This window comes from Hyperoodon ampullatus, assembly GCF_949752795.1.
Source record: "Hyperoodon ampullatus genome assembly, chromosome: 16".
Taxonomy (NCBI): domain Eukaryota; kingdom Metazoa; phylum Chordata; class Mammalia; order Artiodactyla; family Ziphiidae; genus Hyperoodon; species Hyperoodon ampullatus.
The window spans coordinates 14,358,500-14,386,166 of NC_136929.1; the positions used below are offsets into that span (position 1 = coordinate 14,358,500).

General features: G+C 35.3%; 1 protein-coding gene across 1 annotated transcript in view; it reads left to right on the top strand.

The window, feature by feature from the left end:
* Positions 1–27,667, top strand: part of UGGT2 (UDP-glucose glycoprotein glucosyltransferase 2) — a gene marked incomplete at both ends in the record, with an annotated part of 167,521 nt that overhangs the window by 101,116 nt on the left and 38,738 nt on the right. The window contains 8 exons of the mRNA XM_079721667.1: positions 819–950; positions 6,339–6,460; positions 8,244–8,339; positions 13,195–13,297; positions 16,700–16,779; positions 18,884–19,067; positions 23,084–23,242; positions 23,593–23,678. Of these exons, the coding sequence (XP_079577793.1) occupies positions 819–950; positions 6,339–6,460; positions 8,244–8,339; positions 13,195–13,297; positions 16,700–16,779; positions 18,884–19,067; positions 23,084–23,242; positions 23,593–23,678 (962 nt within the window). The remainder of the gene's footprint in view (positions 1–818; positions 951–6,338; positions 6,461–8,243; positions 8,340–13,194; positions 13,298–16,699; positions 16,780–18,883; positions 19,068–23,083; positions 23,243–23,592; positions 23,679–27,667) is intronic.

The window sequence follows — 27,667 nt, forward strand, 5'->3', positions numbered from 1 at the left end:
GAAGGTCAGCAGCTTGTGGTCAGAGAGGGGTTGACTGAGACAGAGGTTTTGGAAATAAAGATCTAGAGCTACACTGTCTGACACTGTAGCCACTAGCTTCATGTGGCTATTTTAAACTTAAATTAAATTAAATTTAAATTCAGTTTCTCAGTCATACTAGCCACATTTCAAGCACTCAGTACCCATCTGTGGCTGTGTGTTGGACAGCACAGGGGAACATTTCTGACCTTGCAGGAGTACAAGGAACGTGATAGAAAGTCAGAATGTAAAGCCCTCCCGGATCTACACCCAGGTGATTTGTATGCATATGAAAGTTTGATACACACTGAGATGGAGAAGATTACTTTTGTATTTCAGAGTTTAAATGCACTATTACTAAATTGGTTTCATGGGATTGGTATAATGGAATGAGCAGAGTATTTCTATTTTAAACAGTATTTTTTTTTAATTGAACACACCAAAATGGAGGTACTGAATTCAGAATTTAATAAACATTGTATTTCATTGTTTAATGTTAAATTTTATTTAAATTGATGTTTCCAAGCATTTTACTAATCAGTAATCCACCCAAAAGTCTCAAAGAATGAGTAGCAAACTCTTATCTACTCGTAACAGGATTTACAGATATTGTAATTGCCTTGCCAAAGAAAGATTCTTTTTTTAAATGTGGTTTCAGAACAAAATAGTACTTTTTAAAATCACAAGTTAATATAATTTTAAATTTTATACTAATATATTAAAGTAGGCTATGTTTAAAAAATTATTTAATGTATTTACTGTTCTCTTACTGGTTTTATCATTCTTAACTTCTACCTTAGGGAATGGATAAAAATGCTTTTGAAAAAAAATATAATACCATTGGAGTGAATATTTTTCGAACTCACCAGTTGTTCTGTCAAGATGTACTTAAATTGCATCCTGGAGAAATAGCTGTTGTCAGCAATGGGAAAGTAAGTAAAAAAAAGCAATTGCTCACTTTTCTCGATGACACTGTGATACAGGGGTGTCAAACGTTTTCTGTCACAGCACACCTGATGCAACACACACAGAGGACGATGCTCATGTGCTAGACACGCCAGACAGGTCTCAGCGTAAATAAAATGGCCACTGAGATGTCCACTTCGTGGCACAGTACCTGTTTCTTCACCCCTCCCTCCCATTGGTGATAACCTCGAATGCGGCTGAGGGTGTTCTTAGGGGATAGCTTTTATTTTATTTTATTTTATTTTATTTTATTTATTTATTTTTGCTGTACACGGGCCTCTCACTGTTGTGGCCTCTCCCATTGTGGAGCACAGGCTCCGGACGCGCAGGCTCAGCGGCCATGGCTCACGAGCCCAGCCACTCCACAGCATGTGGGATCTTCCCAGACCGGGGCACGAACCTGTATCCGCTGCATCGGCAGGCGGACTCTCGACCACTGCGCCACCAGGGAAGCCCGGGATAGCTTTTATAATATAAATATTAGAACAAACAATTTTGTATACATTACAACACTGTGATTGATCACTGTTGTAAGTAGGTGTAAAAAGTACATTTTGACATCTTTTTCTTCTTGTAGATTTTTTCTACAATTGATTATGTTAAATAACAATACTGCAAGTTTTGAACTATAAAGTAATATTAATATAATCTTTTAAAATCTATAGTAAAAATCACTCTTACTCCCACCATCCTAATGAAATTTATTATTAATAGTTTATTGTTTTACCATCTAACCCTTTTTTCTACTCTACATAGCCATGTCTGTCTTTTTAAATACATAACTATAATGCTATTATATATATATAATTTTATATTACACTTTTTTCTCTTAGTATATCACACGTGTGTTTCTGATTAATTAGGGAGTTTTAATAGATACATACAAAATTAGTGGATGATAGCTACTTATTAATATTTTTTTTGTATGATAGTCTGGTTTTCTTTCTCAGGAATGGTTTAAGTTTTTAAAAATTGAATCTGGTGCTTAGGTATATTTAGAAATCAACTAATGCAGTGTGTTTGACATTATCTCTGCTTGAAGCATCCAATTATGTATCCCTAAATCATCTTTAAAGCTGTAGTGTTTTCTCTGTTTTCTACATTTTTATGAGTTCTATTCACCTGTGTGCTTCATTCCTGTATCATCATTCCCTTAAAGTTATGCTTATTTATTCCTTCTTATCTGAATCTATAAATAATAGAAACTGGAGAATAGTGAGGGACTCATCCACAAGCATCCACAAATCACATATTTCCGCTTCAGTGTAACAGTTCTTGAGCTAATTGTGTTAGCTCCTAAAAATAGTTAGACGTGGGTTCATCTGTGTACAGTGCTATTTTACAATTGGTGACAACAGTTGCCATTTATTATTACAAAAATATAAAATATTAGTGAATTTTGATAATGAGCTGTGCGAAAGCCATTGCTTTTTTTTTTTTTCCAACAGTTGCTTTGGGAAGAAATCTAACTTTTTAGAACAGTTTTAAAGTATATGGCTACCTTCAGCTCTGTCAGGCATTTTAAGAGATAAAAAGAAAAAATTACAGCCTGCTATATCTGTTATCTTGCCTTTTGGTTATGTTGATACATTATAGAAAAGCTAACCTATGTTTTTCTTGTCATTGTTTAATATAATTCAGATATTGTTATCAATATTAGTGATAACAAATATAGTTATGTTCAACTTATTTCTCTTAGAACTGTTTTCGTCTCACTTTCCTTGAAATTGACAAAAGCATTTAGGTATAATTTTGCGTCTGCCATGAACCAAACATTCTTCTAGAATCTGAGAGTATAGTAATGAACAAACATGTTTCTGTGGCGTTTACACTTTGGTGGGCAGGGACCGAAAAAAAATAGTGTCCTTACTGATAAACTGTTATTTGGACAGAGAACCAAAGGAGGTGGGGGAGCGAGCCATGTTGCATATCTGGAAGGGGAACGTTCTAGGTAGAGGGAACAGTGAGTACAGAGGTCCTGAGACGAGCTCACATCTGTGTGTTCTAGGAATAGCAGATATGAAGAGAACAGGAGAGAAGTACCTGGGGGCCAGGTCAGGTAGGGTTTTACTCTGAATGAGTTGAGAAGCCCATGGTTCTCGGCAGGGGATTGGCATGAACTGACGTTCCATTTGGATCACTAGTGGCTGTTACATCAAGGGTAGACTGTAGGTGTTAGGAAACCAGTTAGGAGCTATTACAGTAGTCCAAGTGAGATGTGATGGTGGGCTGGACCAGAATGGCTGTATTGGAATTAGGGAGAAGTAGACGTGAGATGTATTTTGGAGGATGACCAGGAATTGCTGACAGACTCACAGTGGGATGTAAGAGAACTACATGACTGGCAGAATTGAGCTGCCGCTGTTTTAAGGAAAGTAAGACTGCAGGAGGAGTGGGCTTGTTCAGAAGCAGTGGAAAGGGCAGATAGAGAATTCAGTTCTGGACATATTAAGAGTTCAGTGTTCAGTTCTGGACCTCTGAGTAGACTGGTTGAGTTGACAGCTGAACGTATGAGTTAAATTCGGGGAGAGGTTGGGGCTAGAGATAGATATTAAGTCAGATTACATTGACTTTTTGTGTCCACTAATGGAAAATTGTAATTTTGATTATGCTTTCATTTGTAGGACTGTGGTTTGAATACAAAAGTATGATATATTTGAAAATAAGTACTAGGGTTTATGAACTATAATGTAATATTATACTGTGTCTCAGAGTAATGCTATGAAACACAATAATCATAACAATTGTAACAGATAGTTATAATTCTGAACCAGATAGTTTAATGATTAAAATAATTCTGACATTTTAGAATCAATCTTCATTTTGAACCTGTCCAAATGTTTACGTTAGAATGGAAACATATTCCAAGTTAAAGTTGTTTATAAATGATCAAAACTGGGGTGTAATCATGATCTCATACTTTCTTACTGCCATGCTAAAGAATTAAAAATCTATATATTTTAAGATGAAACAAAACCCTAAATAATGCTATGCTATAATTATATTTATTTTTATCATGTTACATATTTACAAATTGATGAAAGATGTGGTGTGGAAGAGAGAAGGGAAACAAACAAGGCCTGTTTGTTTTAGCTAGGCGAATCTGGATTTAAATTCTGGTTGCACCATTAATTGTATAACCTTTGCAAGACTTGGTTTCCTCATGTGCACAATGGAAAAGGTAATAGTCTGTTTTAAAGTTGCCAGAGAGATTAAATATACTTTTACACATAAAACACATAGAATAGCCCCAGACACAGAGTAAATTTTCAGTAAATATTAACTTCTGTTTTCTCTTTAAATATTTGAAGGCTATCATGGGAAATATGGGTACATGTATAGATTTGATTTGTGTTGTATTCATTGAGACTCAGTATAGAATCAAGCCCAGTTGATCCAACTTCCACGAGTGGGGAGAGATTTTTAGCTCAGTATGTGGAAGAACATTCTAACAGAGTTTTCTAAAATTATAATGATCTGTCAAATGAGGTAATGCATTTCTGTTATAGCAGTTATTCTGTATAACTGAAAAATCACATTTCCAAAACATTGTAAAGAAGATTTAAGCTCCAGATAGGTTTTATTGTACTATTACGTGATTTTCAAATTTAATGTTCCATTTTCCAATTTGGCCATTATGTGATTTTATACTATTTAAGTCGCTTTGTTCCACAAACATCATATTCATCTTTAAGTAGAAGAACTAAGACACAGAAGAACCAAGTTTCTCCTAGCTGTTTGACACTGAACTTACATAGGTGCAATAGAGCCAGTTTTCTGGTGAATTTTATCAGTAAAGATACCCAATCTTGTTCATCCCTTAGGAAAATAATTTGAGATTTTAGTTCCTTATTCTAAGTTATTAACAAAACTACTCAAGTCACTAGAAGTGGTATAGATAAAATTCAGCTATTTCCCAGGCCTCTCCTATTCACAGTCAAAAAAATACAGCATTAAAAGTGCTTTGAAAGTTACCTTAAAAATGATAGCATATCTTAAGGAAATGAAATGTTTATATGTGTACTTTTAGTATTTCAGTGCCCATTTTTTGTACTTTTAAGAGCCCAGGTTTTATGTTTAAAGTGAACATGGTATTTATTTAGCTGGATGCCAACATTCCAACTAATATCACCTTTGATGTGAGCAAATGAGAAAAGATTCAAGAACTATACTTCATTAATTTTTAGAAAATATTAATTGCAGAAGCATATGAAGGGGAAGTAAGAAAATGCACTGCAGGGCTTCCCTGGTGGCCCAGTGGTTAAGAATCCGCCTGCCAATGCAGGGACACACGTTCGAGCCCTGGTCCAGGAAGACCCCACATGCTGCAGAGCAACTAAGCCTGTGCGCCACAGCTACTGAGCCTGCGCTCTAGAGCCTGCGAGCCACAACTACTGAGCCCGCGTGCTACAGCTACTGAAGCCCGCGTGCCTAGAGACCGCAACGAAGAATAGCCAGCTCCCACTTGCTGCAGCTAGAGAAAGCCCGCGTGCAGCTACGAAGACCCAACACAGCCAAAAATAAATAAATTTAATTAATTAATTAATTTAAAAAAATCCACCCCAACCATTTCATTCTGGTTGACATGTTTTCTAGTTGTTTGTCATTAAGTCTAATTGTTTAGTGCATAAGACTATGTCAGGGCTCACCTTCTACATCAGGCTTATGTTAATAATATTATGATGATGCACGTATTAGCTTTTCAAGAAAATGATAATGGTAGTAGAGTTGGAGTGGTTGTGGTGGGATAGCCATCCTGAGAAATTCAGGTATCTGGTAATTTTACAGCTTCCCCGCTCTGTAGTTACTGGTTTAAAGCTAACCTACAAGACCTTGCTGTGCTCCAAACAGTTTATACAGCATCAGTTAGATGAAGATTGGTTGGTATTATTAAGTAATTATGGGATTTGTTTCTTGGTTTTTGCTCTTTTATGCCTTGTTTATATATTAATTCATATCTACATAGTGTTGACTACAATTTACAGATTAAATAGGAAAATACTGAAATTAAAAGACTTATGGAATATAGACAGTTGCTTTCATAACTTACTTTAGAATGAAAAGCTTTAGGTTTTTGGAAGCTTTATGTCTCAAAGTAAAACTTTCAAATGGAAATAATTTGGTGATTTTTTTGCCACATTGATTTTGGTATTGATGCAAATGTTATTTATAATATCAAAGTGAGGAAATAGTTTTCTCTTGTTTCCCAGGGGACTTAGTAAATGGTGGGATTAATAGCCACCATCTGTTTAATCTAATCAATATTTGCTTAAAGAAATGTCTATTTGATAAGAAAATACTTGTCCCAAATTGGTATCTTATAGAAGATATACAATAATATAACTGCTTTTAAGTTCTTAGGGCCTTTAGATGAAGATTTCTGTGCAGAAGATTTTTACTTGTTGGAAAAGATAACATTGACTAATTTAGTAGAGAAAATTGAAGACATTGTTGAAAATACAGAAGACAACTCGAAGTAAGTATTCAAAATTGTAAAAGCAAATCATTTTGGAGTTTGGTATTTTGTATCCGATTTTTTCTTTTTAAGATTAGAAAATGTTTCAAATACACACAGAAGATATAATAAAAGACATGTAGAGAATATAAAGAAACAGCGGACGATAACCACTTGCTTACCACTACCAAACTGTAGATGTTAATATTTCGTTTTATTTGTCTTGACTGTCCCATTCTCCTCCCTCCCTAAGAGGTAACGGTTTTCTCAAATGTTGTGTGCATGATTCCCATATATGTGTTTATACTTTTGCTTCATATGTAAATATCTATTATTAGTGTTTATTGTGTTAAAGTCTTGACTTTTTTAGAGATATGCTATTATACATAGGCTCCTTTTGCAGTCTGCCTCCATAAGAGCTTTATCCATGTTCATGTATATAGAGCGAGCTTATTCATTTCAGTTTCTTTTTAGTATTTCATTTTGTGAATATACTGCAGTTCATTTATATACTCCATTACTGAAGTACAGTTAACTTGGCTTTAGTTTTTTACTATTATGTAAATGCTATCATGAACCTGGTTTACATGTGTCCTTGTACAGTGTGAGTTTCTCTAGAGTAGAGGAGTGTTGTTATTGGGCTGTAGGATAGATGTACCTCTGGCTTTACCAGATGTTGCTAAATTCTATCCTTCAAAGGAGTTGCAACAATTAACACTGCCACCAGAAATGTATAAGAGTTCGTTTCCCCAAGTCGTCACCAATACTTGGTGTTACGCAGCCTGTTAGTTTTTCCTATCTGATGGATGTGAAATTGCATCTTGTTTTAATTTGCACTTCCTTGACTTCTAGTAAAGTTGAGTATCTTTTCATATGATTGTTTTAATTTATGTTTGCTCTTCCTCCAACGTGCCTACAATTTTACGTATTAGAGAGTGTGTGGCCAATAAATAAATACCTTAAGAAAGTTTAGGAGTAGATGATGGTTTGGATTAACCCATTTATTTTATGTTTATTAAGTGGCCATTAAATGTAATGCTCTGTGAAATATATGGTAGGTATTACAAATAAAAATAATATACAGTGTACAGGACCTATAGTCCAGCAAAACATGTTATAGTAGAGAGATGCTGACAGTACTGACAAGGTTCTCAACCACTCTGACTCTCAATTTCTTTGTTTATAAAATGGAGATGCCTATCTTTTCTCTCTTTCTATCTTTTTTTTTTCAGTGGAGGGGGACATTTCTTAAAGTTCAGCTAATATTTTCTGTTCCAGCATATCATTGAACATATACATTTTCTCTATTATGGATTTTTTAATTTGGTTATATTTAATCCAGGTATTTATTTTGTACAATTTTAGTTTTCAAACGAATTTGAAACCAAAGAAATCTGGGCTTCTTAACTATATTAAAAGTTCTTTGAAAATAGTTATTCTATCATTTAATTTTTGTTCTTCCTGCTCTTCTTTCTTTCCTACATGTGTCCCAGTGCTTGGATATATAACCAGCACTCAGCAAATATTGACTTGAATTGAATGATTCTCCATATTCTTATAGACACTATTAGGAACACTTATGTGTTTAAATATCATTTCAATGATAAGAAAAAATAGGATGACCTTAAAAGCAGCAGTCATTTTACTTTGACAAATTATACAAGTTTGGAAGAAAGGTCGTTTATATACAGTTTGTCTATTGGAGATATTTTACATTAAATTCCCCTTTCTTGAGACGTTAATTGTGACATGAAATATGGACCTTTCTTCCCCCCCCCAAAACTCATTTATCTTGTTTCTCCAGCCTGAGTGACCTTGTTATGAAAATCGATGCCCTTGTTTCCTCTTTACCTAAACATGCATCTCGGTATGATGTCACATTTCTTGAGGAGAATCACAGGTAAGATGTATTAGTGCTGTGTTTTTTTCTGTCACTGCATCCTATACTGAATTATGGTTACCATATGTATTCACAATATAACAAAAGTTAAAGTAGAGTTAAAAGTTGTTAGAGAAGAAATGTATTTGACAAGATAGGGAAAAGAAATTTTAGTTAATTATATTCTAGTAAATAAATGACATATATATATATATACACACAGATATATATATAGGATATGAAGTTTCAAGTAAGTTAAATCTAGTATGATTTGTCTTATTCTCATCTTTCTTCCACATTCAAGATCATTTGGAATTTTTGCAGTATAATCTTTATAAATAATAATATCTTTATATTCGCAATGTATAAAAGGCTCAGTTACTGAAGAATTCTGCTTCATAAAGTGTAGACATGTACAACAGAATGTCCCAAACTGTGTTTCATGGAACATTACTCTGAGATGTTGACAGATATCTTCTGAGGGAAAAACTGTAGTCAAGTAAATTTAGAGAATACTGAATCTTTTGGGGTGGAGGAGTGAGATTTTCAGTGTGCATCAACATATTGACGATTATGAGATGTGGTGTGGTTAAAAGAAAACAAAAGAAAAGTTCATTTTTGGTAAACTCAGCAGTTGGGTAACTTATTCATGGAACTCTTTTTTTGTTAAAAATTTATTATTTCATAAAAATTAGGTTTCCACAAAGAGCCATCAGAGAAATACTGTTTTAGAATAATAAACTAGTTTATAATTTTACTGTATAATACTTCTCCTCTAAGATATTTGAAATAAAATTCATCAAGCTCTATCTACATACATAAAATAATCTGAGTCCCCAGCAGGAACTTTTTTTTTTTTAATTTAAAAATTAAGGACCACTTAGAATGGGAAAAAATAATCAGTTAGACATTATGTAACTAAACTATAGACATGTTTTATTATCTTTTTCTAATCACTGCTCTTATAAAACTAAAATGAGACTAATTACTTTATCGTAAACTTAAAATGGCTGGCACTTCCTTCTAAGTTTTCTAAAATGGCTGGCACTTCCTTCTAAGTTTTCTGATTTTATGGTAGATGCGATCTTATATTGCTTCTGTTTACTGTATTACAAGATAACACGTTCTTTGGCTGTAGAAGGTCTATCTTTTGAGGTGTCTTCACACATGTATAGTAGTATCATTCTTAGGAAAAATTACTTTCTAAAGAGAAATTATCTAGCACTATTGGGAGTGAAGTTTTTATTTTTTTCAGATAACTGAACTGAGATTCAATACTTGTAATTTTAAGTATTTTAAACACATTTAGTGGAATTCTTTTTGCAAACGTCTTTGATTTCTTAAATACCATATGCTGAAATAATTTAACACAAATTATTCACAACTATCATTGCAAACATTAATCACTATACTGTTACATGGTTATGTTATATTTAGGAATTTTGATATGTTTGGAACTGTTTACTCCCACATTAAATGTCTGAAACATTTGATCTTTCATAGGTTATTGTTGTAGTCTCTGCTTTCTTTCTTTAGCTCTCACATCAATCAACGTGTCCTGCTGCTTTTAAGCCTTCTTTTATATAGAAGGATATGATGTGACTTTATGACAGTGGTTTACAATTCTCCAGTTTTTTTCTATTTATTTCTGGGGCATTGTTACAAATATTTATAAATGGATATGTAGTATATGTGTATTGGTATGCATCTATGTTTATACAATAATACATACTCATCTAACGCCTGCCTTTTTTAAAATGCAAAGTCAGTAATCTTCCATTTTTCTGAGTTCATGTGTATAATTTAGGTATTTAACTTTTCCTTCTGTGTGTTTACACATTTGGTATGATCTATTTATCCATATCAACTTTGGTTGTATGGCATAGCATGAGCTTTCTTGTCAAAAAAAAAAACCCAGCTTTTTGATCCCAGTCTACCACTTACCTAGCTATGTGACCTCTCTTAGCCTCAGTTTCTTAGTCTATAAAATATAGATGATGATCCCTACCCTTCAGGGGTTTTATGAGATTCAGGTCTACTGTCTTAAGTATAGTAGATATTTATTTAATGCATTGTAGCTATGTGTATTTGTTACACAAATAACAAGGTGCTTCTCACAACTTGGAAATAAGAGAAATAAGATTGAACCTGAAAGTTAAGCCATAAAATCAACTTGTATTAATCAGGGGAGAAATGTGAATACTTACCTTAAAGGTAGGATCCATGTCAGCAAGACTTAATGATAATCTGATTGAAGGTCTTAATTTATTGAAGAAACAATGACTTTGTTGGATTTCATTTGTGTTGGAAGCCTAGAAAAAGAGAGAAACACATTAGCAATGCTGGGCTGTGTAGTCTGGGTCAATCAGAGCAGTAGAATCACTGTTGCACACACACGTGCATGTGTGGTATATATGTATGCATATGTATATTGGGAAGTGTATAGATAAGAATTTATGTACGTATGTATGTGTGAATGAATGAATTGTTATAGGATTTGACGTTACACAATTGTGGGAGCTGGTTAAGTAGTCTCTGTAAGGCTGTTGACTTCTGATACTGGAACTTTAAGTTCTGATACTGGAAATTTACGGCAATTAGGAAGAGAGGTAGTTGTCAAGAGGGGAGAGAGCAAGAGAGAGTTGTCAAGAGCAGGTTGGAATCCCACAAGTATGGACTGAAACCTGTGTCAGTTCTTGTTGCCTCTGACCTTCGTACACAGCAGGTGTCCTGCAGAAGATGGGAGCCCTATCACAATGCTAAACACACATACATGACCTAGGAGTCAGAGAGTAGAAGGCGGATCCTGGGGAAGGTAGAACCAGTGGGGGCCTCCTGCCAACGACGTTGAGTGAGCAGATCAGTAACAAAGTGCGTGAGCTAGAGAATGGAGGCCGCCCCCTCCTGCCCTCCAGATATCCTGGGAATCTCTCTGTGGCCCACCCACCAGAACCGTGAAGGAAAGGGAATTCTGGAAAATGTCGTGCAGCCGAACCAACACACATACTACATAGGTGATGGGAACTACGGGATGCTGATTCATGGAACCTCACAGAGTTGGTAGTAGTCTGGGGGGAAAAGCTTAAAGTAGCTGTAAACAGATGCCTACTTTAGCCATAGTAATGTCTCATGAAGCATCTAGAAAACAACCAGTTTTGACTAGTGCTACAAGTATAACAGTAATTTGTAAAATTTTCACCAAGAAAACTAAAGGAATTAACCATTGTAGATAGTCTCTTTAATTTAAAACATCTGATTTGTAGCCCTTGTTTCTAGCAGCAATTATCTACCAGGATTTGTTGTCTGATTCTGACACTCCTGTTTAAACATTATTAAATCTTATCAACTGCATATAAAATAAAATGTCTTTCATCTCTCTATGTCAGAAGACCCGTATTTGAAGTGAATTTTATATTAGCTTTTATTTGATTGCTGAGAAATTATTTCACTGAAGAAGTCTAGATATTTATAGTCTTCTTGTACCAAAGAAGACTAAGATCCCTGTAATCTTACAGGGGTACAGTTTGATTTGGTAATCTTTTTACCTTTGTAATATGTAAGATATTTAATTTATACATCTCCAAAAAAACTGATTTCCTATGTTATTGTAAGTGTTAAAACAGTAATCAGTTGGACTGTTCTGTACTTTTAATTAAATATATCCTTTAAACTTTTCATTAAATTAAATATAGAATGGATTATCTCCTACTGGCCTTTTCTGTGCTTTTAATGATTTTCCCAACATTTTCCTTTAAAGATTGGTCCATCTTCTAACTTAGATCGGTGAAAGGCAAAATGGAAAGGTCAGAGGGGAGGAGGTGTGGAGAGGATGACTTAGGTCAAAATAATATGAAAAATTTGGGTGTTTTTCCCCTGAGCTTTCCTGTTATAATATGTTGGGTTTTTAAAACTAGTAAATTTTTTTTTTTTTTTTTTTTTTTTTTTTTTTTTTTTTTTTTTGCTGTACGTGGGCATCTACTGTTGTGGCCTCTCCCATTGTGGAGCACAGGCTCCGGACGTGCAGGCTCAGCGGCCATGGCTCACAGGCCCAGCCGCTCCGCGGCATGTGGGATCTTCCCGGACCGGGGCACGAACCAGTGTCCTCTGCATCAGCAGGCAGACTCTCAACCACTGTGCCACCAGGGAAGCCCCAAAACTAGTAAATTTAATAGAAGTACTGAATAGTTAATTCTGTCATTCTCAAATCTGAGAAAATATATTTAACACAAAAGCATCTTTGTTTTATTATTTTTTTAATTTATTTACTTATTTATTTTTGGCTGTGTTGGGTCCTCGTTTCTTGGCGAGGGCTTTCTCTAGTTGCGGCGGGCGGGGGCCACTCTTCATCGTGGTGCGCGGGCCTCTCACTATCGCAGTCTCTCTTGTTGCGGAGCACAGGCTCCAGATTGGCAGGCTCAGTAGTTGTGGCTCACGGGCCCAGTTGCTCCGCAGCATGTGGGATCTTCCCAGACCAGGGCTCGAAGCCGTGTCCCCTGCATTGGCAGGCAGATTCTCAACTGCTGTGCCACCAGGGAAGCCCCTGTTTTATTTTTTTTCATTGTATGATCCATGAGAATTTGGGGAGCTTAAAATTATAAAGAGTTTTTTCACTATAATAGTATTGTTCTTTGAAGAGTTTTTAAAAAATCATTCGTCCATAATTTCTTACTTTCATTTTCTCTAATTCTTTGCAGTTTTCTAATTTATTGAACACAAACATTAAACTTTTCAATTTGCATTTTCTTCTGTGAAATAACCAGGATTTTTTAATCCAGTGAGAAAGAAAGAAATTTATAAGAATGTACGTAGCTAAGATTAATTAGGCAATTGAATAAACTTAACTGATCATTGTTCATCTTATTTTTTATTTTTCTAGCATTATAAAGGTAAATTCTCAGGAGAATGATATGTCCTTTGATGTCATTGCTATTGTTGATCCATTGACAAGAGAAGCACAGAAGATGGCACACTTATTGATTGTAAGATATCATATTTTATTAAATATTATATATATTTATTATATGATATATACTACTTTTATTTTGAAATTTATAATCTTTTCAGGTCGTTTTCAAGTATAATCAAATGTTTGCTCTTGATTCTTTCATACAACATTCTAAATAAATTGTCATATTTCAGTGTAGAAAATGAAATGATAGAGGTATGCCTATGGTGTTATGGCAGTACCAGGTTAGGTGTTAATGTGGACATAATTGCTTTCCCCATCGCCCCCAAAATTCATATGTTAAAGCCGTATCCCCAGTGTGACTGTATTTAGAAATAGGGCCTTGGGGAAGTAGTTAAGGTTAAATGAAGTCCTATGGGTTGGGCTGTAATGCAGTAGGATCAATAGCCTTATAAGAAGAGGAGAAGAGAGATCTTTCTCTCCTCACAAACATAAAAAAGAGTTCATGTGAGTACAACACCACCTGGCAGCCATCTACAAGCCAGGAAAAGAACCCTCTCCAGAAACAGTATGCCAGCACCCTGACATGAAATAAATTTCTGTTGTTCAAGCCACCCAGTGTTTTGTTATGGCAGCCTGAGCTAACTAATACAAGCATGTTCCCATCATCATCTTTCTTACCCCAGGTGTGGAGAATGGCTTCTGGAGAAGCTGATGTCTAAGTGTAATGAGTATAATAAGCTTAAAGTATAATAAGTAACATTAGCCAAACAGGTGAAGCTAGTGGAAGAAGGAACATGAAGGCTATGTTCAAGAGGTTTGGCCACTGTAACAAAAGCAAAGTAACAGTACGTTCAAGTCTGAAGTTGATTTCTGTCATCTCCCCATCCAAGTGTAAGCTACCTGGAGTTGCCAAGGCAGCTCTACACATGAGGGACTCAAGACATCTTCTGTACTGTTCAGCCATCCTCATGAAGCAGCTTGTTTCCAGCAGTCTAAGATCACAACATCATCTCTGTATTTCTGCAGCGGGAAGGGGAGAACAAGGGCCCAACCCCAAACATATTCCATCCAGTTGCATCCCTCTGACCAGAATGTAGCCAGCCAGCCAGCCAGCCAGCCAGCTGCACCTAGTCACAAGATTCTTCCCCTAGGAAAGTAGAGGAGAATGAATCTTAGGAGACAGATAGCAGACTCTGAAAGGACGTTATGTGGCTTATCCTTGTACTGAAAATTTTAAAAATTCAAATTGTGATGCAGCTTTCAGTAGTTAAATTTGAATAAGCTAGTTATGTTGGAAGGCTATATATTTTTTTCTGATGATGTTTGAAATTTTGGGATACTTCTGTTTGAAATTACTCAATACTTTTTTTTTTAAGACACATCAAAAAATATTCTCAGAAGAGGAAACTATTTGTTCTTTGACAGTTTACTTTTGGAAACAGGCAAAAGTAATTAGATATTAAGTGAAAATGTAAATGAGCAAGCTGGGTCATACTGGTGTATATTCTATCAAAATTTCAAAATGTTTCTCTCAGAAATTAGTTTGCCTTTTCAAATCAAATAGGAAAAATGGGTAATAGATATCTGTTATAAATGCATTTATTAATGTGTACAAATAATTTTGGAAACCCGTTGCCATTCTACCTATTCAGTGCATAATCAGGGCAAACTTAATTCCACAGCTGATTTACTTGCCTCATTCTTTCTTTCTGCATTTGTATACCTTCAAGCTTTAACTTCTTTAGACACACTATTCATATTATTCTTTAGAAAACAGAAATCAGTAATCATACCTATGAGGAATGGAGGTAGTATGATTCCCTATTCCTATGGGGATTCATTATTCAAAAAAATTGCGTACCTCTGAAGCTTTTATGTAAACATAGAATTTAGGAATAAGAAGTATGGGTTATACAGAAATATAAAATATGGAACTGCATTCCAGTTTACATCATTGGTAATAGTAGCATACTTTGTTTCTGAGCAACTCAGAACTTCACATAGCGTATTATTTCTTACTATAGAGAAAAATTATGCTGTAAATTTGTGCTATAAAGCATAAATTAATTTACTGGAAAAAATGGTTAGTGTCTCATTTAACACTTGGAAGAAACAGTGGCTCAGCAGCCTCCATTGTAGCTAATAGGGGTGATAGAATGGGAATTAAAACTCAAAGCTCTTAAATCCTTGGTCTGTACATTCTAATTTCTCCTCAAACTTGTAGCCTTTCCTTTCCATATGTCTGTTTTATTCTTCTCCTTTTACGTATGTCCTTTGTTGTCTAATATCTTTCAAATCTTCACTGATTTGTTGCCTGTATGGAGGTGGGGACTATCAAAATTAATAAGTCTCCTACTTCAATGCTCTAGGACAGGGGTCCCCAACCCCGGGCCATGGACCAGTAGCGGTCCATGGCCTGTTAGGAACCAGGCCACACAGCAGGGGGTGAGCAGCGGGTGAGCAAGCGAAGCTTCCTCTGTATTTACAGCCGCTCCCCATCGCTCACGTTACCACCTGAGCTCCGCCTCCTGTCAGGTCAGTGGTGGTATTAGATTCTCAGGAGCACGAACCCTACCGTGAACTGTGCATGAGAGGGGTCTAGGTTGCGCACACCTTATGAGAATCTAATGCCTGATGATTTGAGGTGGAGCTGAAGTGGTGATGCTAGCACTGGGGAGTGGCTGCAAATACAGATTATCACTATCAGAAAGGTTTGACTGCACAGAGACCATAATAAATCAGTTGCTTGCAGACTCATATCAGAACCCTATCAGTGAGTGGCAAGTGACAACAAGCTCAGGGCTCCCACTGATTCTGCATTATGGTGAGTTGTATAGTTATTTCACTATATATTATAATGTAATAATAATAGAAATAAAGTGACAGTGAATGCAATGCACTTGGATCATTCCAAAACTACCCCCCACCCCAGTGTGTGGAAAAATTGTCTTCCATGAAACCAGTCCCCGTTGCCAAAAAAGGTTGGCGACCGCTGCTCTAGGGAAATAGAAAAGAGTATTTTATCTGTATGTAGCCAAGACCTTCCTACATCTTTTACAATGTAGATGAAATTCCAAAAGGATCGGGGCACCCTTGCCATCGTTGTTGTGAGGTCACCACTTTGTCTTTGAAGTCAAGGTTCTAATAATTATTTTACTTGTTCTTCAGTAGTAAGGAAATTTGGGTACCAATAAAGAAAGTCACACTAGGCAAAAGGTAGGCAGCATAACCTTTGGGCAATGAACTCAACTGTGTGGATTCAAATCTTACTTCTGCCATGACTTACTGTGTGATCTTGGGCAAATTACCACACCTGTCTGTGCCTCAGCTGTGTCAAAGTAGCTGCCTCAAAAGGATGTTGTGTGAATCAGATGCGATAATGGATGTCAAGTATTAATGTAGTAGCTGGTAGATAGTAAATGCTCAGTAAGTGTTAGCTATTAAGTTCAAATATGGAAATTTTTTCTCATAGGTACTTGGCAAGATTATCAACATGAAGATAAAATTATTCATGAACTGTAGGGGTAAGCTTTCAGAAGCCCCTTTAAAGAGGTGGGTCTACGTGAACATAATTTCATTTTGAAAAATTTGGAAATGCTATAAGGAAAAAAAGGAACATAATTACTGCATCTGTTGTTTTTTTCTTCACAAAATGTTTAACTGAAATAGATCAGAAGATCAGAGATAACTTATTAACCTTAACTGATATAAAACTAAAGTAACCTAACCAGTAAAATTGACCCAATCTAATTACAGAATTTACATGGTTTTATGTTCATCTGTGGGTGTTTTTAAAAATGTGATCTAGGAATACCTATTTAGAAATATACAGTGGGTTCAGCAACATGGATGGACTTAGAGATTATCATACTAAGTGAAGTAAGTCAGAAAGAGAAAGACAAGTACCATATGATATCATTTATATGTGGGATCTAACATATGATACAAATGAACCTATCTACAAAACATAAACAGACTCACAGATATAGAGAACAGACTTGTGGTTTTCAAGGAGGAGGAGTTGGGGGAGGGATGGATTGGGAGTTCGGGGTTAGCAGATACAAATTATTGTATATGGAATGGATAAACAACAAGGTCCTACTGTGTAGCACAGGGAGCTATATTTAATATCCTGTGATAAACCATAATGGAAAAGAATATAAAAAGAATATATATACAATATATGCATAACTGAATCACTTTCCTCTCCCATTTGTTCTGGATCCTTGCTTTATCACATAGTTCCTGGTTCTGTATCTCTAACCTCTCTACTAGCCCTCTTCTTTCAGTCTTAAGAGTTATTCAATTTTTAAAAAGAAATGAACGGCTCCCTTAACTTCCTCTCCTCTGGAGCCCTGGCTTTTCCTCCTCTTCTCCAGTCTTTGTCATCTCAGCTTTGCACAGGTGTGGCCAATCCCCATCTTCATCTCTCATTCACCGGTACCTCCCACTGAAGTTGGGCTTTAACTGAATCACAAAGAAATTGCTGTTAGCAACATCCATGGGATACTTCTTATTTAATGATGTTTCTGCTGCATTTGACAGTACCAGCTACTTGGTTTGGACTGCGTTCTCTCCAGGGTCTCCTCTTACCCACTCTTCTTTTTTTGACTCTGCTGCCCTGCCTGCCATAGGCAGCTTCACGGCTGCCAGTGATGACCGCCCCTGGGGTCACACTCAGCGTAGATTCTCCTTGAGTGCGGGCTGCACCTGGTGATTTGCTTTCAGTTAACAGAATATGGCAAAAGTGATGGAATGTCTCCTCTGCAATTAGGTTGTAAGAGGCTGTGACTTTTGTCTTGCTGGCATTCTCTCTTGCTTGCTCTTGTGTGCTTCTCTACGCTTGCTGGAGATGCCCTTGTGGCAAGGACTGAAGGAGGTCTCCAGCCAACCACTAGTGAGGAACTACTGCCCTCATGCCAGTGGACCTTGAGGAACTGCAGGAGCCTAGGAGTGGCTCCTTCCCCCATGGAGCCTTGAGATAACCACCGCACAGCGGACACCTTGATCGTAGTCCCAGATAGTGAAAGTCAATGTTCTTAGTATTATAACTATTTCTTATTATGTAAGATACTAGGGGGTGAGGCTAAATACATTAAGATTGCTGGTACTTCTAAAAGCTCTATTAATAAGCAGCTGCTTTAAACTCACTCCTGTTTGTTTTTAATTGCACTTTTTAAATTAGTACCAGAATTTTAGCTTAAATTTTACTTGCTTTCTGGTTATCATTTCTCTTCATGTTCTTAATGGTGCTAAGAGCTAATAAAAATCACTAAAAATAGACCATGCTCAAACTTTGAAGTAGGATCAGTGAGTGAATACAGATCATAAACTACTGGAACCTGCATAAGTCAGTATATCTTAAAGGGATTCTAATCATGTTTGTTAAGAAATAATTAACAAGGGTATATAATATACACAGTATTATAATAGATAACAGTGTCAACAAAATAATGATTGCCTACCATTTACATAAGCATTAACTTCAGTATAGTGTGTTTTTAGTCTTTAAGACTTTAGTGTGTTTTAAGTCTTTAGCATGTTTTTAACTTAAGACTTTCTGGTCATGTTTTTAAGCCATTTTCAGTTTTAAAATATTTTAGAAGAAATCTAAGTTTTGGTCACACTATGTATTTTATTTATGTTCTACCAACAGCTTTTACCGTTTTGTTCTGCAACCGGAACTGATGTTACCACCTAATGATGTTACTGGACCAGTGGCAAAGTTCTTGGATATCCCTGAATCACCCCTTCTAACCCTCAACATGATTACTCCTGAGAGCTGGTTGGTTGAAATAGTACACAGCAACTGTGACCTTGATAATATTCATTTAAAGGATGTAAGTTATAAAGAAAGAGGAATAGGATAAATTCTTATGAGCTATTATTCCTGTACCAAGTGCATACTCACTGCTCACCAGAATTTTCTCCTTAATGATTCTAGGTCCTGATCCAGTCTTTCCTTTGATTTTCGAGTTTCCCTGACTTCCAAATTCAGCTTCTCTGGTTTTATGGGTTCTTAAATGCCCTCACTGTTTTTGTTGCTTCAGAAGTGCTACCCTAAGATGAACAATATAGAAACTATGGAGACAGATGAATGGCAGTTTAGGACAAAACCATTAAGTACCTTTGCCCTTCAGGTGTTGTTTTTAACTCAGAGAAGAACAGTTTCATCTGAAATTCTTTTTTGCCCCTCAGCTCATAGCCAGAGAAAGCAGTTCTAATGAGATTAGGGTAGAAAGCAGGAAAGAGTTTGCTCATATACTTTGGTCTGAGTGCATTCTTTCCCACCACCTCCAATGTGACCCTTGTCCAGTAAATGACCAGACTTCTCTTCCCCACCTGTAGTCATTCAATCCACAGCACACACACACAAAAAACAAAACCACCGACAGGAGACTATTTTATAATATTCGGAGTCTTTCCAAACATTCTATTCAAAATTGGAAAGGCATTCAGAAAGCCCAAAAAAAACAGAAGCATTTTAGGAGAGTTTACCTAGAAGACAGGTATCTAGAAACTGGGGGGCTGGGGGCAATACTTCCTTCTCACTGTCCTCCCCCTTGCCTGGTTCTGCACAGCCTCTGACCTATTTCCATTTCTGCATTTGACAGCTCCTTCAGAAGGTAGCCATTACCTTGATCCAGGCATAAACATTTTACCTCTAATAATTTGGTTAAGGTTGTTCATTATTTGTTTCTCATGCTTTTCATGTGTCACCTTTTGTCTAAAGATTTTCCTTCTAGGCAGCTTTCTTCTGATTCACTCATGTGTAGATTCTGTGGGATCCTGAGTCACTTCCCAGGAACATACTCACGTATACAACCAACTTTACCCACCCGGTGAAGAACCTAAAACTCAGTCATAGCAATCATCTGAAATCGGTCCTTCAAATTGAGGGAAAAAATAGAAAGAGAGCAAAATAATGAAATCCATGAGGGAAAGTTCAGAAGTGAATTTGGCATGAAGTAAAAAGAATCCTGTTTCCTCCATGATTAGTTGGATCTCTGTTGGTCTACTGGTTCTTCATTAAGAGAGTTCAGCAATATATATCAGTAAATAACTTTAAAGATTCTAACCAAAAAGGTAAAAAGTTTGCAGTGGGAGAATTAATGCAGCTTAAAGATTTTAAATTGAGTCTGCTGGTAAAAAAATTTTTAGTTTCTGTTAAACAGTTAATAGAGATTAAACATTTTGTTGTGAGTGGCAAACATAGCAATGCCTTTTTAGAACCTATTTAAATGAACAGTATTTTAGGAGACTAAAATAAACAGAAATAATTTCCCCTATCATCGTAGATTATATGAGTAAACAAAAGGAAATTACAAATTCTAGCAGCTGTAAAAGTTAACTACCTCTAAGGCTCTTCTCTTCCACTCTGTGCTCTACATACTTACAGTATTACCTGCAACTATCCTAGAAAAATATGAAATAACAAAGACATGCGCTCAAGTAGAAAGAAGGAGTTGTAGGTAAAAGAAAAAAGTGAGACTAATAATGAGAGATGTGTCACTACACACTAGCTTGTATAGTCAGTACTCCTTGCTACATCTAATTCCCGAACATTATATAACCACCTGAAAAACGCTTGATCTAGAAAGATTCTTCCTTCCCAGGTCTTTGTTCACATGGTTTATTGCACAGCCGGCATTAACGCCATTATTAAAGGTGACAAAAGTGGTTCTAGGAAAGCTTAAAGTGTGACAGTTACTTTTACCTGGAGTTCAGAGGTGGTTCTCAGAGCTTGTAACTAGAACTGCATTCAAAGGCTCTCTGGTTATATTTCATCATAGCCTTTATCTGACAGATGTCAAAACCTGAAACAATAGTGATTGTTTACCCAGTAAAGAGGAAGTGAGTAAATAAAAGATTGCTGAAGGAAAATGGTATGTGGCTATGTTAAAAGGAATTCACAGAAAAATGCATTAGCCCCTTTTGAAATATAAATAATTTAGACATCCGTTTTATTGACAAGGCATTCATTACCAATGTAATTGTCAAAGAATTCCTATTTGAATGCCATAGATAATGTTAATAAACCCAAATGTTAATCTTTATAATCAAACTTATACTTTTATTAGAGGAGGAAGCTAAATTCTTAACTATTCAGTCACAGAACAATACAATAAACACTTCTATTTAGAAATACTAATATGCACCAAAGTTATATTGGAAAGATATTAAATTCATGTCTCATGTCAATAGTTAATATTTAGAACAGATAAATAAAAATATAAAGGAGATGTAAACATCAAAAAAGATCACTAGCTTTCCTATTCTTGCTAAAAATAAACCTTGATGATAGGAACTAATTTAACTCAAATCACCTTTATGAAATTATTATAAAACTTTAAATATTCACAAAATTTTAAATATTCACTAGAAAGTACTCTTTGAAAAATGAATTTGCTATTTTTAGTGTTGTGGTTTGAATAAGTCAACACAATTGATGTCTGTTATACAAATATATAAGGAAGAGAAATTTTCACATTAATGTATTGTAAATGAAGATATTATTTAGTCACAAACTGATTGAATGTATTTGAACTCTGCCCTGGTATCTAATTCATAATTTAAAATAGTTAAGCTTTACTTCATAATCACTCTGGGGTAGTTTCCTTGTCTGTAAAGTGAAGGAGTTAAGCTAGATGATCTCTAGGATTTCTCATATTCTGAGACTATCCCATAGAAATCTTTGTATCCAAAATGCTATAAGGATGGTGCATACAGGTTAATGAAGTATATGAAGTTCATCACTAGAGTAGTAATAATTCAACAACTAATTCAGAACTCAACTAAAGTCATTGAAACAAATGCTATTTTCAAAGAAGTTACTTATTTCATGTTCTTAAAAACAGTAAAATTATAAGAACAGGGCTCAAGAAAGAAATACTGTACACAAGTGCTATAATTATTTCTGTAGTAATTATAGTCAAAGAAAAACAACTATACAGTACAGAATATTTTCAAATACTCTGTATGCTAAACACCATTAAAAGTAGTATCAAAAACCTTGTAGTGTGAAATAAAATTAGAGATAGATAGCATCATTGTCTTATCTGCTCAACAAAATTTGCCAGACTATATAAAACTCACTTACCACTTGATTTATTTTTATGTTTGGTTATGTTTTTCATGTGATGTAGAGAAAAAACTTTCTTCCTAAAATATTTATTATAACATTTGCAATAGAGTAAAATCTGGAAACATTTGGAATGTCCAGCCATTCAAAAGGATGTTTTAAAAAAAGGACATGTTCTTAGAAAACTATATTTAATGAAAAGGGTTATAATTTTTAGAAAAAAAATTATGGAGAAAAAGTAGAAATCAGTGCATCGATGTGTATATGAATGTTTAGTCTGTAGGTAGTTTCTATTTTTTCCCTTTTACACTTTCTTATATTTGCTAAATTTTCTTTAACGAGCATACGTTATTTTGAGAGCAAAACAATTCACCGTTAATTTTTTTTAATTGCAAGAGAGGTGATAATGATGACAAGTTGGCCTTCTTGCCAGGTCTGAAGCAGGAGATCTAGGACGCAGCCAACGAAGCAGATTCTTTGAGTGCTACAACTTAGCGAGCCACCCATCCATTCTCACGTCTCTCCTGCTTGTGATTTGGGTGCATGTATCATGATGTTGGAGTAGAGCTGATGTCATGGCAAAGGAAGAAAATTCATCCTGAGCTTTAATGTTCAAGAAATTGATTCAGCTATCAGGTTCACTTGTCTAAAAGGAAGACTTGAGGTTGCCCCCGAAAATAAATTGCCTAGTATTAAAATAATCACATATATTTATTACAGAATTTACATTATGAGAATTACTAACACCAAATCAATGACATATTTCCTCCGTAGATTGAGAAAACTGTCACAGCAGAATATGAACTAGAATATCTACTGCTCGAAGGACATTGCTTTGACATAGTCACGGAAGAACCTCCTTGGGGTCTGCAGTTTACACTGGGCACAAAAAATAAACCTGTTGTGGTTGATACAATAGTGATGGCCAATCTTGTAAGTATTATACATACTCAATGGATGATACTTAATTAGATGTTTTAGTGAAATCCTCCAAGTTTTCCTAATAATATGAAATAATTTGTATTCTACTGTTACTAAACAGCTCCCAGAAAAAAAATCCTTGAATAAGGTAATTAAATAAAACAAAAATGAAGGGAGTCATACTTTCAGAATGTGCTTTTAAGGTTATTGCAAAGTCTTCTTCCTTGGAATTCATTTATAGAAATCATTCATTCCACAGTTAGTAAACACTTATCTTGGAGTATTCATGAATAATCTTTCTTGAACAGTTGGACCTCATTTTCATTCATATAACTATGATCATGTTTTTCTCATCTTAAAAGGGATATTTTCAATTAAAAGCAAACCCAGGTGCTTGGATACTGAAATTACGCCAAGGAAAATCTGAAGACATCTATCAAATAGTTGGGTGAGTTATATAAACCACTTTCAAATTTTTATATATAAATAAGTTTTTAGTGTGATATGACCAAGATCATCAAAACAACTAAAATACTCACAAATACCATTAGTATAAAACAAAAACTTCTTATAAAACTGTGACATTTGTTCCTATCATTGTTTTATTTCAAAATATAAAAGGTATGGCTAAAGTATACATCTTGTTCTTTACTCCATCTCCTAATTTTCTATAGACTTTTCCATGTGTTAACATAATGAACATATTTATCATTTAATGACTATATAGTATGTATAGTATCTTATATAGCAAAGCCATTAGCTGTGAGTTATGTTCAGTTTTTCATTTTTATGAATAAGAATTGGTTTCTTTTGTAGTGAATTTCCTACTCATTAATGAGTCTAGTATAAAGCAGGGATCATCAAACTTTTTCTATTAGGAGCCAATAGTAAATATTTAATGTTCGAGGGCACATATGATTTTTGTCAGTATTTTCTTTTTCAACAACCATTTTAGAATGTAAAAATCATTTTTAGCACAGGGGCCATACGAAAATAAGCCACCAACTTGATATTGCTCACCAGCCATCGTTTGCCAGCACCTGGTAAACTCTTTTTTGTACCCCTTAATATCTGTAGTGTTCATTTATTTCAATAAGTATTTATTGGGCACCTATGATTATAACAAGCAGTGTGCTTAACAAACATAATATATGGGCAGGGGTTATTGTACCTTTTTTTCAATGCTTTTCCCCCTTTTCCTTATAGTGCCTAAAACATAGTGTCATTCAACAAACATGCTTAATAATAGAAGCATACAAAGCTGGGAATGCTGAATTCTTCTTTTTAAATCTTTTTTTTTTATTGAATGAGAGATTCTTTACATTCTATAGGCTTTACAATTTTCAAACGTTTCACACACACTATTTCATGTAATCCCATAATAACCCTTTTCTTCCCTATCCCTATAGTGCCCCCCTTTTCCTCTCCCCACTGGTAACCACTAGTTTGTTCTCTATATTTGTCAGTCTGCTTTTTAAAAATATTATTCACTAGTTTATTGTATTTTTTAGATGCCACATATAAGTGATATCATACAATATTTGTCTTTCTCTGACTACTTCACTTAGCATAATGCTCTCCAAGTCCATCCATGTGGCTGCAAATGGCAAAATTTTATTTGTTTTTAAAGGCTGAATAGTATATGTGTGTGTGTGTGTGTGTGTGTGTGTCTGTATACACACACACAACACAGCTTCTTTATCCATTCATCCGTTGATGGACGCACAGGTTGCTTCCATGTCTTGGCTATTATAAATAATGCTGCTATGAACACTGGGGTGCCAGGACTGGAATTGCTGGATCATATGGTAATTCTATTTTTAGTTGTTTGAGAAACCTCCATACGGTTTTCCACAGTTGGCTGCACAAATTTACTTTCCCCCCAACAGTGTAGGAGAGTTCCTTTTTCTCCACATCCTTGCCAACATTTGTTATTTGTGTTCTTTTTGATGATAGCCGTTCTGACAGGTGTGAGGTGATATCTCGTTGTGGTTTTGATTTGCATTTCCCTGGTGACAAGCGATGTTGAGCATCTTTTCATGTGCCTGTAGGCCATCTGCATTTCCTCTTCAGGAAATGTCTATTCAGTTCCTCTGCCCATTTTTTAATCGGGTTGTTTGTTTATTTGATGCTGAGTTGTATGAGCTGTTTATATATGTAGGATATTAACCCCTTATTGGTCATATCATTTGCAAATGTTTTCTCCCATTCAGTAGGTTGTCTTGGTTTTGTTGATGGTTTCCTTTGCTGTTCAAAAGCTTTTAAGTTTAATCAGGTCTCATTTGTTTATTTTTGCATTTGTTTCCTTTGCTTTAGCAGACAGATCCAAAAATTACTGCTGCAATTTATGTCAAAGAGTGTCCTGCCTGTTTTCTTCTAGGAGTTTTATAACATCTGGCCTACATTTAGGTCTTTAATCCATTTTGAGGTTATTTTTATATATGGTATTAGAGAATGTTCTAATTTCATTCCTTTACAAGTAGCTGTGCAGTTTTCCCAGCACCACTTATTGAAGAGACTGTCTTTTCTTTGTTGTATACTTTTGCCACCCTTGTTATAGATTACGTGACCATAAGTGTGTGGTTTTATTTCTGGAGTCTCTGTTCCATTGATCTATGTGTCTGTTTTTGTGCTAGTACCATACTGTTTTGATTACTGTAACTTTGTAGTATAGTCTGAAGTCAGGGAGCATGGGGAATGCTTAATTCTGTGATAGGGTGAAAGGTATGGGGAAGTCAGTATTGACATTAGAAATGAGATAATACCTCAAGAGAGTTTTGAAGAATTACAGGAAATTACTGCTAGTCATATGACAGCCAGAACATTCCAGGAAGAGGGTGGAGGTACAGATCTCTCATGTAAAACTCTTAGGGCCATATGTGTTTTAGAATGTAGCATTTTCCCAATTTTAGGAAGTTAGTATAGTACACTATCATATATTATGATGTATTGAGCAGGATCTAAGAAAGCACTTCATTAAATATCATTTCTGTCACAAACGTGTGAAATTCACACTAAAGGAATATATAATGATTGTAAAAGAAAACAAAAAGACAAGACACAGGTGGAGAAAATATTTGCAAAGCATTACTCAACAAAGAATTATATATAACATACATAAAGAACTATCAAGATTCAACAATAAGAAAACTTGATTAAAAGTGTGCAAAAAACTTGAGCAGGCTCTTCTCCAAAGAAGATACATGGATGTCAAATAAGCACATAAAAAAGATGTTCAACATTGTTAGTTATAAGGAAAGTGCACATTAAAACCAAAGTGAGATACTGCCACACATCTATTAGAATGTGTAACATTAAAAAGACTGACACTAACAAGTGCTGATGAAAATATGGAGCAACAGGAACTGTCATACACTATCATTAGGAATGTAGAATAGTACAGCCACTTTGGTACAGTTTAGCAGGTCCATAAAAATTTAAATACACACTTACCATATGATCCAGGCATTTCACTCATAGGTATTCACCCAACATAAAAGGACATATATGTTCATACAAAGACTTGCACATTAATGTTTATAGCAGCTTTATTTGTAATTGTGAGACCCTGGAAAGAACCCAGATGCTAACAAGTGAAGGAATTATCAAAATGTGGTATATCCATCCAATGGAATACTACCCAGCAATATGAAGGAATCAACTATTGATACATGCAGTGACATAGATGAATCTCAAAATAATTAATGCTGAGTAAAAGAAGTGAGGCAAAAGAAAAAAAGAGAGCCTATACTGTATGATTCCTTTTATAAGTTGTAAAACGGTAGGTATTTAAGACAAACTATGGTGACGGAAGTCAGATCACTTGTTGCTTGGAGATGGAGGGCAGGTGGGGTGGGGAAGGGGCAGGTAAGCAGACCAAGCGTTGGAGATAAACAGGTGAATAAAACACAGTTCCTACCCTTCCACAGTTCATCCCAGTAGGAAAGACAGTTAAGGAAATGAATGACAGCAAAACGTTTTAAGTGCTACAAAAGAGTGCTGTGGTGGTACAGAAAATAAGCAAAATACACTGTGACTTTTATATGGACTCTTCTTATAAAAATCATGGTTTCAAAGGATAAATTTGCTTTGTCTTCTTTGGTCTTTGCAAACTGTACTGCCAAGAACTCTGTGTTTCTAAATCTGCCACTATTGTTTCACTGTTGTTTTTTGCAAACAATTAGGTAAACTGTGATTCAAATTCCTTCTCTGCCACCAACTCTCTGTATGAGTTTGCAAAAGTTTCTGAAGTCTTTATTTCCTCATAACAAGAGGGGATAATCCTACCTATCTTATGGGGTCTTGGTAAAGACTACATGAGATTAGTGTCTCATGTCCTGAGTAAATGTCCATTTCCTCCTCACTTACTCTTTCTTTCTTCTTTACAATTACATATATTATTGTATATTGTATATGTATATTGTATAATATATATGC